Here is an 18,572-nt window from a genome sequence, read left to right on the forward strand (position 1 = left end):
ATAGGAAAGGAAGACCCAGAGTTACCTCTGTTGCAGAGGATAAGTTCATTAGAGTTACCAAACTCAGATTGCAGCCCAAATAAATGCTTTACAGATTTCAAATAAGAGACAAATCTCAACATCAACTGTTCAGAGACTGCAGGAATCAGGCCTTCACGGTTGAATTACTGCAAGGAAACCACTACTAAAGGACACCAATAGGAAGAAGAGACTTGCTTGGGCCAAGAAACACGAGCAATGGGCATTAAACCGGCGGATATCTGTCCTTTTGTCTGATGTGTCCAAATTTGAGATTTTTGGTTCCAACCGCCGTGTCTTTGAGAGAAGCAGAGTAGGTTTACGGATGATCTCAGCATGTGTGGTTCCCACCGTGAAGCATGGAGGAGGAGGTGTTATGGTGTGGGGATGCTTTGCTGGTGACACTGTTTGTGATTTATTTAGAATTCAAGGCACACTTAACCAGAATGGCTACCACAACATTCTGCAGCGATATGCCATCTCATCTAGTTTGCGCTTAGTGGGACTATCAATTGTTTTTCAACAGGACCATGACCCAACACACCTCTAGGCTGTGGAAGGGCTATTTCACCGAGAAGGAGAGTGATGGAGTGCTGCATCAGATGACCTGCCCTCCACAATCACCTGACACCTGTGTGTCAAGAAGCAGTGGCTTCTTGACTCTTGACCTTCGCAGAGTCCGTAGGGGAATTGCAGCGATGAGACAAGATCGTAACTACCATTTGGATAGCACGAGAAAGGGGGTAACGCCCAGAAAAGTTTGAATACATTGTCCTGTCAATCCAGCATGACTTCTGCTGCGTTCAAAACAACTAGAAACTCAGAAGTAGGAAATCTCAGACTTCAGTGAGTTCAAGACAAGTATGAACTCGGATAAAACTCCGAGAAAATACTGAAAATAATTTAAAGGTCATACAACTCTGAATTTCAAGTCGGGATTTCAGGTCTCTTTCAAGAGCCCACAAGAAGGACTCACTTTTCCTGTTCAAGTGAGCACAACAAGGTGAGTCCAAACATGTACTGTATGCTGCTGTATAAATGATGGAATATGCCAGGGAGATATGTATACTGTAGCTGAGAAAGTAATACTAAGTGTATGCTGTTAGTAGCCCATGTTTCTCACCCTAATAATGTGGTCTCTTTCCTCTCTCAAAACTTAGCCTACTGTTCTTACTTGGTGGTGCACATGTAGCCTATAACCTGTTTTAGAGAAATGTAATCAACGAATATTGTATGAGCTTTCAATGTCTGTTTATTTATATTCCCCCTTTATTTATCCTACAGTTCTGACTTGGTGTGCAGGGAGAACATTGTAAGAACATTGTCTGTTTATTTATATTCCCCCTATAGATACCCTAATAGAGAGTTACTCTAGTATGAGTATAGATACCTTAGTATGAGTATAGATACCTTAGTGTGAGTATAGATACCTTAGAGAGTTACTCTAGTATGAGTATAGATACCTTAATAGAGAGTTACTCTAGTATGAGTATAGATACCTTAGTATGAGTATAGATACCTTAGAGAGGTACTCTAGTATGAGTATAGATACCTTAATAGAGAGTTACTCTAGTGTGAGTATAGATACCTTAGTATGAGTATAGATACCTTAGAGAGTTACTCTAGTGTGAGTATAGAAACCTTAGAGAGTTACTCTAGTGTGAGTATAGATACCTTAATAGATAGTTACTCTAGTATGAGTATAGATACCTTAGAGAGTTACTCTAGTGTGAGTATAGATACCTTAATAGATAGTTACTCTAGTGTGAGTATAGATACCTTAGATAGTTACTCTAGTATGAGTATAGATACCTTAGAGAGTTACTCTAGTATGAGTATAGATACCTTAGAGAGTTACTCTAGTGTGAGTATAGATACCTTAGTATGAGTATAGATACCTTAGAGAGTTACTCTAGTGTGAGTATAGAAACCTTAGAGAGTTACTCTAGTGTGAGTATAGATACCTTAATAGATAGTTACTCTAGTATGAGTATAGATACCTTAGTATGAGTATAGATACCTTAGTGTGAGTATAGATACCTTAGAGAGTTACTCTAGTATGAGTATAGATACCTTAATAGAGAGTTACTCTAGTATGAGTATAGATACCTTAGTATGAGTATAGATACCTTAGAGAGGTACTCTAGTATGAGTATAGATACCTTAGAGAGTTACTCTAGTAAAAGTGAAAGTTACTGAGTAAAATACTACATGAGAAAAAGTCTAAACGCATTTGGTTCTAAATATACTTAAGTACCAAAAGTAAAAGTATAAATAATTTCAAATTCCCAATATTAAGCAAAGCAGACGACACCATTTAATTGTTTTTAAAAATGTACGGATACCCTCCAACATAATTTACAAACGATGCATTCGTGTTTAGTGAGTCAGCCAGATCAGAGGCAGTAGGGACGACCTGGGATGTTCTCTGTTTAGTGAGTCAGCCAGATCAGAGGCAGTAGGGACGACCAGGGATGTTCTCTGTTTAGTGAGTCAGCCAGATCAGAGGCAGTAGGGACGACCAGGGATGTTCTCTGTTTAGTGAGTCAGCCAGATCAGAGGCAGTTGGGATGACCAGGGATGTTCTCTGTTTAGTGAGTCAGCCAGATCAGAGGCAGTAGGGATGACCAGGGATGTTCTCTGTTTAGTGAGTCAGCCAGACCAGAGGCAGTTGGGATGACCAGGTAGGTGTTCTCTGTTTAGTGAGTCATCCAGACCAGAGGCAGTAGGGATGACCAGGTAGGTGTTCTCTGTTTAGTGAGTCAGCCAGATCAGAGGCAGTAGGGATGACCAGGTAGGTGTTCTCTGTTTAGTGAGTCAGCCAGATCAGAGGCAGTAGGGATGACCTGGGATGTTCTCTGTTTAGTGAGTCAGCCAGATCAGAGGCAGTAGGGACGACCAGGGATGTTCTCTGTTTAGTGAGTCAGCCAGATCAGAGGCAGTAGGGACGACCAGGGATGTTCTCTGTTTAGTGAGTCAGCCAGATCAGAGGCAGTTGGGATGACCAGGGATGTTCTCTGTTTAGTGAGTCAGCCAGATCAGAGGCAGTAGGGATGACCAGGGATGTTCTCTGTTTAGTGAGTCAGCCAGACCAGAGGCAGTTGGGATGACCAGGTAGGTGTTCTCTGTTTAGTGAGTCATCCAGACCAGAGGCAGTAGGGATGACCAGGTAGGTGTTCTCTGTTTAGTGAGTCAGCCAGATCAGAGGCAGTAGGGATGACCAGGTAGGTGTTCTCTGTTTAGTGAGTCAGCCAGATCAGAGGCAGTAGGGATGACCAGGTAGGTGTTCTCTGTTTAGTGAGTCAGCCAGATCAGAGGCAGTAGGGATGACCAGGTAGGTGTTCTCTTGATAACTGCGTGAATTTGACCATTTTCTTGTCCTGCCAAGCATTTCAAATGTAACAAGTACTTTGGGGTGTCAAGGAAAATGTATGGAGTAAAAAGTACACTATTTTCTTTTAGGAATGTGGTGAAGTAAAGTAAAAGTAGTCAAAAATATAAATAGTAAAGTAAAGTACAGATACCCCCCAAAACTACTTAAGTAGTACTTTCTAGTGTTTCTACTTAAGTAGTACTTTCTAGTGTTTCTACTTAAGTAGTACTTTATAGTATTTCTACTTAAGTAGTACTTTAAAGTATTTCTACTTAAGTAGTACTTTATAGTATTTCTACTTAAGTAGTACTTTAAAGTATTTCTACTTAAGTAGTACTTTAAAGTATTTCTACTTAAGTAGTACTTTATAGTATTTCTACTTAAGTAGTACTTTAAAGTATTTCTACTTAAGTAGTACTTTAAAGTATTTCTACTCCAGTACTTTACCTCACTTCGTTAATGTATTGTTTAGTGTTGTGTAGTGGCGTTGCAGACATGCATATTGTTTTTAAATCAGTTTGCCCCCCCACCAAGATGTACATGTTAAAATCACCCCTTGCTCCAAAAATACAATTTCGTGAAAATCATGGTATTATTTTGGTCCTGGTTTCATGAGCAACCACTCAGTACTTACTGGTGTTAATCAGATCTCTTATCTTCTCCTCTTCTTGTTCTTCTTTCGATGTGACAGTCATCTCTCCTTCCTCCTCTTTCACTGCAAAAACTTCATCCTCCTCTTCCTCTTTCACTCTGAAAGCGTCTTCTTCTTGTTTCACTGTAACAGACTCCTCTTCCTTCTCCTCTTTCACGACAACATTCAGCCACAGAGATTCTTTAGCGGGAGGTGAACAGCGTAGTGAACTCATATTCCGGGTTGTCAGCTAACTAACACCGTAGTAAATATTAAATTAAATGGGATAACTAGCTGGACGACAGAAGTGTGTTTAAACTACAGTGGCTATTATACATGAATGAGTCAATGTTTAGGCGAGCAAGCTACCGAGGTGGTTGACCATTTTTCATTGAAATATAAAACAACGTGGCTGCCGACCTGGGTTGTCATTAGTTACCACAGCCACAAAGAAGGCATTGGCTATGGTAAAAAAAAATGATGAAAACAAACATTTGCTTTTCAGTCTTTTAACTTAAAAGGGAAGGGTTAGGAATGACGTTAGCAGATTTTAAGAAGAGAAGTTGAAGAAATAGGCAAGGTTTTAGTAATAATTATGACTTTGTGACTGTGGTAACTAGTGACAAACGTCGAGCTGTTGGTGAAAGAACCAGTCCAATAAATTTCACGTCACTCTGGCAGAGTTGCCTGAAAGACATCGCCATCTGCTGACTGGAGTGTATGAAACAGTTGAGCAATTTATTTTATTTTCAGACAAAAAGTTGGACTTTCAAAACAATTGTTTGAATTTGATTTCCAAAATAATATTATATAACGTTATATAAAATGACTGTCCCTGGGTCGAATCCGGGCTGATTGGGAGTCCCATAGCGTCCAGCTTCGTCAGAGGTAGGCCTTCATTGTTAATAAGAATTTGTTCTTAACTGACTTGCCTAGTTTTTTATTTAACCAGGTAGGCCAGTTGAGAACAAAGTTCTCATTTACAAACTGACACCCGGCCATCCCAGTTAAATAAAGCTTCAAATAAACATTCATTTGAAAAATGTAGGTTGGGATTCAAATCTGAATCTGTTTAATATAATCCTCTCCCTCTCTCTGACCTTCTTTCCCTCACTATCTATCCCTCTTTCTCTCTCTATCCCTCTTTCTCTCACTCTGACCCTCTTTATCTCTCTGACCCTCGATCTCTATACCTCTTTCTCTCTCTCGTCCAGTCTCTGACCCTCTTTCTCTCTGCCACACTCTCTGACCGTCTTTCTCTCTCTGACCCTCTTTCTCTCTCTCATCCACCAGTAGATTTATTATAATGGAGTTGATAGTGACAACCATCCCCATCCACCAGTAGATTTATTATAATGGTGTTGATAGTGACAACCATCCCCCAGTAGATTTATTATAATGGAGTTGATAGTGACAACCATCCACCAGTAGATTTATTATAATGGAGTTGATAGTGACAACCATCCACCAGTAGATTTATTATAATGGGGTTGATAGTGACAACCATCCCCATCCACCAGTAGATTTATTATAATGGGGTTGATAGTGACAACCATCCACCAGTAGATTTATTATAATGGAGTTGATAGTGACAACCATCCACCAGTAGATTTATTATAATGGAGTTGATAGTGACAACCATCCCCCAGTAGATTTATTATAATGGAGTTGATAGTGACAACCATCCACCAGTAGATTTATTATAATGGAGTTGATAGTGACAACCATCCCCATCCACCAGTAGATTTATTATAATGGGGTTGATAGTGACAACCATCCACCAGTAGATTTATTATAATGGAGTTGATAGTGACAACCATCCACCAGTAGATTTATTATAATGGAGTTGATAGTGACAACCATCCCCCAGTAGATTTATTATAATGGAGTTGATAGTGACAACCATCCACCAGTAGATTTATTATAATGGAGTTGATAGTGACAACCATCCACCATTAGATTTATTATAATGGAGTTGATAGTGACAACCATCCCCCAGTAGATTTATTATAATGGAGTTGATAGTGACAACCATCCCCCAGTAGATTTATTATAATGGAGTTGATAGTGACAACCATCCCCCAGTAGATTTATTATAATGGAGTTGATAGTGACAACCATCCCCCAGTAGATTTATTATAATGGTGTTGATAGTGACAACCATCCACCAGTAGATTTATTATAATGGAGTTGATAGTGACAACCATCCCCCTAAATGTTACAGCTTCTAGGATCTCCAAAACATGATATTTATTGTCCGCTGGGTTCGCTGGTGTACAGCCAGAGAACACAATAATTCCCACATACATCACAGTTATAAGGCTTCTCTCCTGTGTATTTTCTCCGGTGTTGCTTTAGGCTGCTTGATGAAACAAATCTGTTCCCAAGGTCGGAGCAGTGGTATGGTTCTCTGGAATGCGTGTGGTGTGTTCTCTGGTGTAAAATCAGTTCACTCGAAGCAGTAAAACCAATCACAGCCATTGGTTCTCTCTCTCTCGTGTGAATTCCTTGGTGAGATTGTAAAGACTGTGATGTTGAAAAACTCTTCCCAAAGTCAGGGCAGCAGTGAGGTTTATTTCCTGTGTGTACTCGCTGGTGTAAAACCAAATGTTCACCCCTTTGTTAATATGTATTGGCAATACTTCACTTAATGGTGAGGCATGGAATAATAAAACATGTATATTTTGTCAGGCTGAATGTTTGAAATATGAGGTGATTTGAGTCGTGGTTCTTCAGTAGTGGAATAAAGACAATTAGCATTTGAATGCTGTCAAGAAATACTGGAGTGATGTCAGATTGTTAATCAAATTGATTATAGTCTAATTTATTGTACTGCTTTCATGTGTGTATATACACAAACATCTGCAACAATGATCAATTGCATGTATTTTTTAAACAAGCAGCTTTTTCAACTAGTAGAAAACAGCTAGCTACATTTAGAAGTGCTGCATTTTGATTAAAGTGGGTCACCAACACAGTAAGTGTAACACAGCTCTTTTTTTGTTAGTCACTTTGTTTAATAATACTCTTCCAATTCAGAGCCTGGATTTTCCCCCTGAGGTTAATATCCAGATCATGCTGCAATCAATTGAACAGGGCAAACGATAAGGTAGAACATCATTAAAATACTCCTACTACAAAGTTAAAACATTCTACATTGTGACATCATTAAAATACTTCTACTACAATGTTAAAACATTCTACATTGTGACATCATTGAAATACTCCTACTACAATGTTAAAACATTCTACATTGTGACATCATTAAAATACTTCTTCTACAATGTTAAAACATTCTACATTGTGACATTATTTCATTGATATCATGAAACAACTCCTTCATGTATTTTCTGATGTTTAATCAGAGATCTTTTATCAGAGTATCTCTTGTCACATTGATTACAGCGATAAGGTTTCTCTCCTGTGTGTGTTCTCTGGTGTGATGTCAGATGGCTTGATATAGTAAAACACTTCCCGCATTGATCACAGCTATAAGGTTTCTCTCCTGTGTGTGTTCTCTGGTGTGAAGTCAGAGAGCTTGATATAGTAAAACACTTCCCGCATTGATCACAGCTATAAGGTTTCTCTCCTGTGTGTATTCTCTGGTGTGAAGTCAGAGAGCTTGATATAGTAAAACTCTTCCCACATTGATCACAGCTATAAGGTTTCTCTCCTGTGTGTGTTCTCTGGTGTGAAGTCAGAGAGTTTAATATAGTAAAACACTTCCCACATTGATCACAGCTATAAGGTTTCTCTCCTGTGTGTATTCTCTGGTGTCTTGTCAGATTGCTTGATGCAGCAAAACTCATCCCACATTGATCACAGCTATAAGGTTTCTTTCCTGTGTGTGTTCTCTGGTGTGAAGTCAGATTGCTTGATGCAGCAAAACTCATCCCACATTGATCACAGCTATAAGGTTTCTCTCCTGTGTGTGTTCTCTGGTGTGAAGTCAGATGGCTTGATATAGTAAAACACTTCCCACATTGATCACAGCTATAAGGTTTCTCTCCTGTGTGTGTTCTCTGGTGTGAAGTCAGATGGCTTGATATAGTAAAACTCCTCCCACATTGATCACAGCTATAAGGTTTCTCTCCAGTGTGTGTTCTCTGGTGTATTTTAAGTTCTGATAAAGATTTGCAACGCTTCCCACAGTGAGAGCAGCAGTGAGGATTCTTCCCTGTGGGTCTCTGCGGGAGTTTCTTGAGGAGTTCTGATCTGGAGAGACTCTTCTCTGCCTCGTCAGCATCATGATGTTGTTGAGGCTCCCCAGAGGATCCACGATAGTCACGTCTCTCTCCTGTTTGAACAACAAAGTCAGACAGTCACTGTGGTTTGTCATTGTCGTGAATGTTTAAACGTTTTTTTTACAAACTTTGACAATTTTCTTCAAACATTAATAAGACAGTCAAGTGAACAACAGTCATTACTTGTCTTAATTTTTCACACATTAGTCAATTATTTTATTCTTCCAATAAGTTATTACAGTTGCTGAAACATTAGGCAGTGATCCAGACGACTTTAGGTCACCAATATTATGATGGTTATTATTATATAGAGGGGACTGTATTATTATATGGAGGGAGAGAGGGGACTGTATTATTATATAGAGGGAGAGAGGGGACTGTATTATTATATAGAGGGAGAGAGGGGACTGTATTATTATATAGAGGGGACTGTATTATTATATAGAGGGGACTGCATTATTATATAGAGGGAGAGAGGGGACTGTATTATTATATAGAGGGGACCGTATTATTATATAGATGGAGAGAGGGGACTGTACTATTATATAGAGGGAGAGAGGGGACTGTATTTTTATATAGAGGGAGAGAGGGGACTGTATTATTATATAGAGGGGACTGTATTATTATATAGAGGGAGAGGGGGGACAGTATTATTATATAGAGGGGACTGTATTATTATATAGAGGGAGAGGGGGGACAGTATTATTATATAGAGGGGACTGTATTATTATATAGAGGGAGAGGGGGGACAGTATTATTATATAGAGGGGACTGTATTATTATATAGAGGGAGAGGGGGGACAGTATTATTATATAGAGGGAGAGAGGGGACTGTATTATTATATAGAGGGGACTGTATTATTATATAGAGGGAGAGGGGGGACAGTATTATTATATAGAGGGAGAGAGGGGACTGTATTATTATATAGAGGGGACTGTATTATTATATAGAGGGAGAGGGGGGACAGTATTATTATATAGAGGGGACTGTATTATTATATAGAGGGAGAGGGGGGACAGTATTATTATATAGAGGGAGAGGGGGGACAGTATTATTATATAGAGGGGACTGTATTATTATATAGAGGGAGAAAGGGGACAGTATTATTATATAGAGGGGACTGTATTATTATATAGAGGGAGAGGGGGGACTGTATTATTATATAGAGGGGACTGTATTATTATATAGAGGGAGAGAGGGGACTGTATTATTATATAGATGGAGAGGGGGGACTGTATTATTATATAGAGGGGACTGTATTATTATATAGAGGGAGAGGGGGGACAGTATTATTATATAGAGGGAGAGGGGGGACAGTATTATTATATAGAGGGGACTGTATTATTATATAGAGGGAGAGGGGGCTGTATTATTATATAGAGGGGACTGTATTATTATATAGAGGGGACTGTATTATTATATAGAGGGAGAGGGGGGACAGTATTATTATATAGAGGGGACTGTATTATTATATAGAGGGAGAGGGGGGACAGTATTATTATATAGAGGGGACTGTATTATTATATAGAGGGAGAAAGGGGACTGAATTATTATATAGAGGGGACTGTATTATTATATAGAGGGAGAGGGGGGACAGTATTATTATATAGAGGGAGAAAGGGGACAGTATTATTATATAGAGGGGACTGTATTATTATATAGAGGGGACTGTATTATTATATAGAGGGAGAGGGGGGACAGTATTATTATATAGAGGGAGAAAGGGGACAGTATTATTATATAGAGGGAGAAAGGGGACAGTATTATTATATAGAGGGAGAAAGGGGACTGTATTATTATATAGAGGGAGAAAGGGGACAGTATTATTATATAGAGGGAGAGGGGGGACAGTATTATTATATAGAGGGAGAGGGGGGACAGTATTATTATATAGAGGGGACTGTATTATTATATAGAGGGAGAGGGGGGACTGTATTATTATATAGAGGGGACTGTATTATTATATAGAGGGAGAGGGGGGACAGTATTATTATATAGAGGGAGAAAGGGGACTGTATTATTATATAGAGGGGACTGTATTATTATATAGAGGGAGAGGGGGGACAGTATTATTATATAGAGGGGACTGTATTATTATATAGAGGGAGAGGGGGGACAGTATTATTATATAGAGGGGACTGTATTATTATATAGAGGGAGAAAGGGGACTGAATTATAATACAACAGACAGAAACATTGTAAATACGAATCAATAAATCATCACATAATTAAAAAGGGAAAATCCAGGATTGGGACATATATATTTTTTTACTTTTAAAATGAATACTATACAGTATATATATATATACTATATATATATATGATGATTATATATATATATATATATATATGCTGATGATGATTATATATATATATATAAATACTGATGATTATATACATATATATACATACTGATGAATATATATCTATATCTATATATATATATATACTGATGATTATATACATATAATATAATATGATTTTATATATATATATATATACTGAATAAATAAATGTATATATATACATATATATACAGTGGGGCAAAAAAATACATATATATATATATATATATATATATATATATATATATATATATATATATAAATGCTGATGATATATATATATATAAATATACATATATATAAATATATATAAATACTGATGATTATATACATATATATATATATATATATATAAATGCTGATGATATATATATATATAAATATACATATATATAAATATATATAAATACTGATGATTATATACATATATATATATATATGTATATAATCATCAGTATTTATATATATTTATATATATGTATATTTATATATATATATATCATCAGCATTTATATATATATATATATATATGTATTTTTTTGCCCCACTGTATATATATGTATATATATACATTTATTTATTCAGTATATATATATATATATAAAATCATATTATATTATATGTATATAATCATCAGTATATATATATATATATATAGATATAGATATATATTCATCAGTATGTATATATATGTATATAATCATCAGTATTTATATATATATATATATATATATATATATATATATAATCATCAGCAGATATATATAATCATCAGTATTTATATATATATATATAATCATCATCAGCATATATATATATATATAATCATCATCAGCATTTCATTATTAATATTCAAGTTATTATCTAAATATTAGTCTCGTATTCAAATGAAGAAATGTCCCATTCCCGATTCTGCTTGATCTTTGTCTCTGTTCTTTTTAGGGTTGTGTTCTGGGATTTTTTATGAATAATGACTAAATGATGTATACATTAAACGTAGAATTATAACTAACAGAATGTTTGTTCATTAGGAAGGGGTTATGTAGCATAGATCTAGGAAGAAAGGAGTGTATGTATGTGTGAAAGATTAGTGGAATCTGTGTGGGTAGCTGGACAGGTAGGATGACTGACAGTGAAGGTGAACAGGAATGGATGAGACTGAGGCAGGAATTCCTTTAACCATAAAGTGGTATATTTACTGAGTAATCTGTGGATTCATGGACGCACAGAACTTCTGGATCAGATGGAGTTAAGGAAGAGAAAGCAGCGAGATCAGGCGATGGCAACTTCCTCCTTTTATGGAGTTGAGATCTGTCGGACATTTCCACCTGACCTAATTAAAGCGCCCCTGGCCCAGCTGAGTAAGTGGCAATGAATGAAAGGAGTATTCCACCAAGTCCATGGGCCTTTTCTACAACGTGCGTAGGTTAGGATGGTATAAAAGGAATGTATGTGTGTATTTACACGGCAGAGCTCTCGCAAATAAACCTGGATCTTATCAACTGTGACCTGCATCATTATCGGACATACATCCTCCAAGCTTCAGAGATCAACTGATCTCGTCTCATCCTCCAAACTTCAGAGATCATCTGATCTCGTCTCATCCTCCAAGCTTCAGAGATCAACTGATCTCGTCTCATCCTCCAAGCTTCAGAGATCAACTGATCTCGTCTCATCCTCCAAGCTTCAGAGATCAACTGATCTCGTCTCATCCTCCAAGCTTCAGAGATCAACTGATCTCGTCTCATCCTCCAAGCTTCAGAGATCACCTGCACACAGGGAATACTTCTTTCCTAAATAGACATTCACCATTTTCTTCATCTCTAAATCCAGAATACTTCCTTATTTCTTTACAAACATTTTATCAAACATTATAGCTCTCAAATCATCATATAAGGGGGCAGCAGGGTAGCCTAGTGGTTAAAGCGTTGGGCTAGTAACCGAAAGGTTGAATCCCCGAGCCGACAAGTTACAAATCTGACGTTCTGCCCCTGAACAAGGCCTTGAAAATAAGAATTTGTTCTTAACTGACTTGCCTAGTTAAATAAAAGGTCAAATAAAAGTACAATCAATTGTAAAATGCATTCTCTACCTCCTCTAACTCACAGACAGTACATAGTCCCTCTTATTCGTCTATGCCATCGAACCTCCCTACTTCTATTACCAGAGGCAGTATCCTGGGTTCTCAACTGGTCACACAAGCACCTTTGGTTTCTGGTGACAAGGTTCTGGAATGTGGCGGAGTTCTGAGTGACCAATAAAATTTGATCACTAACTGTTACTCCAAGAGTTCTGTCATTCTTGACGAAGTGTTGGGTTAAGGTTGCTACAATAGCTTTCTCTATGAATTTGGAAGAGTGGTTACATTTCTCTAGCCACCACAACCCTCAGTTGTTTACCAAAACATGTGACAGGGCGGCCATTTTGTTTCTGTTCTAATCCTCGGTTGCCCCTTTAAAAAAAGCCACATCAATCAATCAATCAATCAATCAATCTGCAGTTGAAACAGTAAAGCTGTCAACCTGCCACTGTAGTGGGGCCATGGATTTACACTGAGACTGTGGTTTCTACTGTAAAATGTATAACCAAACACAAACCATGGATTTACACTGAGACTCTGATTTCTACTGTAAAATGTATAACCAAACACAAACCATGGATTTACACTGAGACTGTGGTTTCTACTGTAAAATATATAACCAAACACAAACCATGGATTTACACTGAGACTGTGGTTTCTACTGTAAAATGTATAACCAAACACAAACCATGGATTTACACTGAGACTGTGGTTTCTACTGTAAAATGTATAACCAAACACAAACCATGGATTTACACTGAGACTGTGGTTTCTACTGTAAAATATATAACCAAACACAAACCATGGATTTACACTGAGACTGTGGTTTCTACTGTAAAATATATAACCAAACACAAACCATGGATTTACACTGAGACTGTGGTTTCTACTGTAAAATATATAACCAAACACAAACCATGGATTTACACTGAGACTGTGGTTTCTACTGTAAAATGTATAACCAAACACAAACCATGGATTTACACTGAGACTCTGATTTCTACTGTAAAATGTATAACCAAACACAAACCATGGATTTACACTGAGACTGTGGTTTCTACTGTAAAATATATAACCAAACACAAACCATGGATTTACACTGAGACTGTGGTTTCTACTGTAAAATGTATAACCAAACACAAACCATGGATTTACACTGAGACTCTGATTTCTACTGTAAAATGTATAACCAAACACAAACCATGGATTTACACTGAGACTGTGGTTTCTACTGTAAAATGTATAACCAAACACAAACCATGGATTTACACTGAGACTGTGGTTTCTACTGTAAAATGTATAACCAAACACAAACCATGGATTTACACTGAGACTGTGGTTTCTACTGTAAAATGTATAACCAAACACAAACCATGGATTTACACTGAGACTGTGGTTTCTACTGTAAAATATATAACCAAACACAAACCATGGATTTACACTGAGACTGTGGTTTCTACTGTAAAATATATAACCAAACACAAACCATGGATTTACACTGAGACTGTGGTAGTCTACTGTAAAATATATAACCAAACACAAACCATGGATTTACACTGAGACTGTGGTAGTCTACTGTAAAATATATAACCAAACACAAACCATGGATTTACACTGAGACTGTGGTTTCTACTGTAAAATGTATAACCAAACACAAACCATGGATTTACACTGAGACTGTGGTAGTCTACTGTAAAATGTATAACCAAACACAAACCATGGATTTACACTGAGACTGTGGTAGTCTACTGTAAAATATATAACCAAACACAAACCATGGATTTACACTGAGACTGTGGTAGTCTACTGTAAAATATATAACCAAACACAAACCATGGATTTACACTGAGACTGTGGTAGTCTACTGTAAAATATATAACCAAACACAAACCATGGATTTACACTGAGACTGTGGTAGTCTACTGTAAAATATATAACCAAACACAAACCATGGATTTACACTGAGACTGTGGTAGTCTACTGTAAAATATATACCAAACACAAACCATGGATTTACACTGAGACTGTGGTAGTCTACTGTAAAATATATACCAAACACAAACCATGGATTTACACTGAGACTGTGGTAGTCTACTGTAAAATATATACCAAACACAAACCATGGATTTACACTGAGACTGTGGTAGTCTACTGTAAAATATATAACCAAACACAAACCATGGATTTACACTGAGACTGTGGTAGTCTACTGTAAAATATATACCAAACACAAACCATGGATTTACACTGAGACTGTGGTAGTCTACTGTAAAATATATACCAAACACAAACCATGGATTTACACTGAGACTGTGGTAGTCTACTGTAAAATATATACCAAACACAAACCATGGATTTACACTGAGACTGTGGTTTTTATTTAACAGTAAGTACATTAAAAAAACATTTACTGTAAAAAAAACTACAGATGACAATTTGTTTTAGAGAACTACAGTAAAGTCTCCCTTGGTTTAATTCTGTTAACACGCTTTGTATCTGCACAGCTCTTCCTGTAAATGTGTTTCTGTCCAAACTAGTCCTTTAAGTAGTTACATTGGGGAGGAGGGGGGGGGGGGGGGGGATACTTTACCATAGAATTGCCCGTTCTTAAAACCTGACAGATGTGGCTGGAGAACTGCATCCACTCCAATTCACAGACCAAAGGACTGACCATCCATGACATTAAACATCATAGTGTTTCCCATGTTGAGGCTATGCAGTGTTTGGGATAGGACAGTTGAACTAAGGCATGTGTTTTATTCTTCAAGTATCAATGGCTATATAAGTCCAAATATGGATGCAGACCACCCCTTTTAAAACCCCCCACATCAGTTCAACAACTACAGATCACCCCTTTAAAACCCCCACATCAGTTCAACAACTGCAGATCGCCCTTTAAACCCCCCACACATCAGTTCAACAACTACAGATCACCCCTTTAAAACCCCCCACATCAGTTCAACAACTACAGATCACCCCTTTAAACCCCCCCCCACATCAGTTCAACAACTGCAGATCACCCCTTTAAACCCCCCCCCACATCAGTTCAACAACTGCAGATCACCCCTTTAAACCCCCCCCACATCAGTTCAACAACTACAGATCACCCCTTTAAACCCCCCCCCCCACATCAGTTCAACAACTGCAGATCACCCCTTTAAACCCCCCCCACATCAGTTCAACAACTGCAGATCACCCCTTTAAAACCCCACATCAGTTCAACAACTGCAGATCACCCCTTTAAAACCCCCACATCAGTTCAACAACTGCAGATCGCCCTTTAAACCCCCCACACATCAGTTCAACAACTACAGATCACCCCTTTAAAACCCCCCACATCAGTTCAACAACTACAGATCACCCCTTTAAACCCCCCCCCACATCAGTTCAACAACTGCAGATCACCCCTTTAAACCCCCCCCACATCAGTTCAACAACTACAGATCACCCCTTTAAACCCCCCCCCCCACATCAGTTCAACAACTGCAGATCACCCCTTTAAACCCCCCCCACATCAGTTCAACAACTGCAGATCACCCCTTTAAAACCCCACATCAGTTCAACAACTACAGATCACCCCTTTAAACCCCCCCCCACCCCCCCCACATCAGTTCAACAACTGCAGATCACCCCTTTAAACCCCCCCCACATCAGTTCAACAACTACAGATCACCCCTTTAAACCCCCCCCCCCCCCCCACATCAGTTCAACAACTGCAGATCACCCCTTTAAACCCCCCCCACATCAGTTCAACAACTGCAGATCACCCCTTTAAAACCCCACATCAGTTCAACAACTACAGATCACCCCTTTAAACCCCCCCCACCCCCCCCACATCAGTTCAACAACTGCAGTTTGTTCCCCTGTTTTGTAAGATTAGTATTTACTGGTGTGTTAATCTTTTACCTCTCGTCTCCTCCGGATCTTTTTCCTCTTTCACTCTGACCGAGTCTTCCTCTTCTTCTTTCACTGTAAAAGCCTCATCCTCCTCTTCTTTCACTGTAAAAGCCTCTTCCTCTACTTTTGTTACTGTGATATCCTCCTCTTCCTTCTCCTCTTTCACGACAACATTCAGCCACAGACCCTCTTTCTCCGTCCAGCAGACCTCCTCCTCTTCATCAGGAGGAGAGTAGCTTGGTGAACTCATGGTCGGGGGATGATAGCTAACAGTTAGCTAACAAGGCTAATGCTAACTTAACCAGCCAGCTACCGTTAGCTAACTAATAACAATAACAACGTAAATATGCAATGAAATTATATAATTAACTAGATTGACAGAAGTGTGTTCAAAACACAGTGGCTAACATACATTAAAACGTCTAAAGAGATTTACTGGTTCGGTTATATTGTCTGGCAAGATACCGAGGTGGCCGACTGGCTAACTTCTTCTTCTCCAGTATAATAGAGCTCAGCAAACAAACGTTTAAAGGGGCATACTGCCACCTGCTGGAGGATACCATCAAATCATGGTTTGCTTCATTCTGTAACATTTTTTGTAAAATTAAATAAACAAATAAATCCCTACTAATGTATAACATACAGCCCCCCCCCCCCCCATGAACCCCCCCCCTCCCCTCCCCATGACCCCCCCCCCCCCCCCCCCCCCCCCAACCAATTTCCCTCGATCATGCTTAGAAATGGTGACCAGATTCAGAGGCTATGCTACAGGACTGCTTTGCTATCGCTGATTGGAATATGTTTAGAGACTCTGCTGATAAAATGACAGGGATTCCACACTCAGAGCTACCACACACAGAGCTATCCCAGACAACCCTGAGACTACCACACACAGAGAACCACACACATAGCTGTCCCAGACAACCCTGAGACTACAACACACAGAGCTATCCCAGACAACCCTGAGACTACCACACACAGAGCTATCCCAGACAACCCTGAGACTACCACACACAGAGCTACCACACACATAGCTGTCCCAGACAATCCTGAGACTACCACACTCAGAGCTATCCCAGACAACCCTGAGACTACCACACACAGAGCTATCCCAGACAATCCTGAGACTACCACACACAGAGCTATCCCAGACAACCCTGAGACTACCACACACATAGCTATCCCAGACAACCCTGAGACTACCACACACATAGCTATCCCAGACAACCCTGAGACTACCACACACAGAGCTATCACAGACAACCCTGAGACTACCACACACATAGCTATCCCAGACAATCCTGAGACTACCACACACATAGCTATCCCAGACAACCCTGAGACTACCACACACATAGCTATCCCAGACAACCCTGAGACTACCACACACAGAGCTATCACAGACAACCCTGAGACTACCACACACATAGCTACCACACACAGAGCTATCCCAGACAACCCTGAGACTACCACACACATAGCTACCACACACAGAGCTATCCCAGACAACCCTGAGACTACCACACACATAGCTATCCCAGACAACCCTGAGACTACCACACACAGAGCTATCCCAGACAACCCTGAGACTACCACACACAGAGCTATCCCAGACAACCCTGAGACTACCACACACATAGCTATCCCAGACAACCCTGAGACTACCACACACATAGCTATCCCAGACAACCCTGAGACTACCACACACAGAGCTATCCCAGACAACCCTGAGACTACCACACACATAGCTATCCCAGACAACCCTGAGACTACCACACACATAGCTATCCCAGACAATCCTGAGACTACCACACACAGAGCTATCCCAGACAACCCTGAGACTACCACACACATAGCTATCACAGACAACCCTGAGACTACCACACACAGAGCTATCCCAGACAACCCTGAGACTACCACACACATAGCTGTCCCAGACAACCCTGAAACTACCACACACAGAGCTATCCCAGACAATCCTGA

General features: G+C 39.0%; 1 protein-coding gene across 1 annotated transcript; it reads right to left on the bottom strand.

The window, feature by feature from the left end:
* Positions 1 to 7,330: 7,330 nt before the first annotated feature.
* LOC110515691 (zinc finger protein 501-like) lies at positions 7,331 to 17,086 on the bottom strand. Its single transcript, XM_036948610.1, has 2 exons — positions 16,599 to 17,086; positions 7,331 to 8,319 (listed from the first exon to the last, which is right to left on the bottom strand). Exons 1-2 carry the CDS (start codon positions 16,837 to 16,839, stop codon positions 7,346 to 7,348), a joined length of 1,215 nt encoding a protein of 404 aa, XP_036804505.1. The 5' UTR covers positions 16,840 to 17,086; the 3' UTR covers positions 7,331 to 7,345.
* Positions 17,087 to 18,572: the final 1,486 nt, after the last annotated feature.

Source organism: Oncorhynchus mykiss, chromosome 17, assembly GCF_013265735.2.
Source record: "Oncorhynchus mykiss isolate Arlee chromosome 17, USDA_OmykA_1.1, whole genome shotgun sequence".
NCBI classification, from domain to species: Eukaryota; Metazoa; Chordata; class Actinopteri; order Salmoniformes; family Salmonidae; genus Oncorhynchus; species Oncorhynchus mykiss.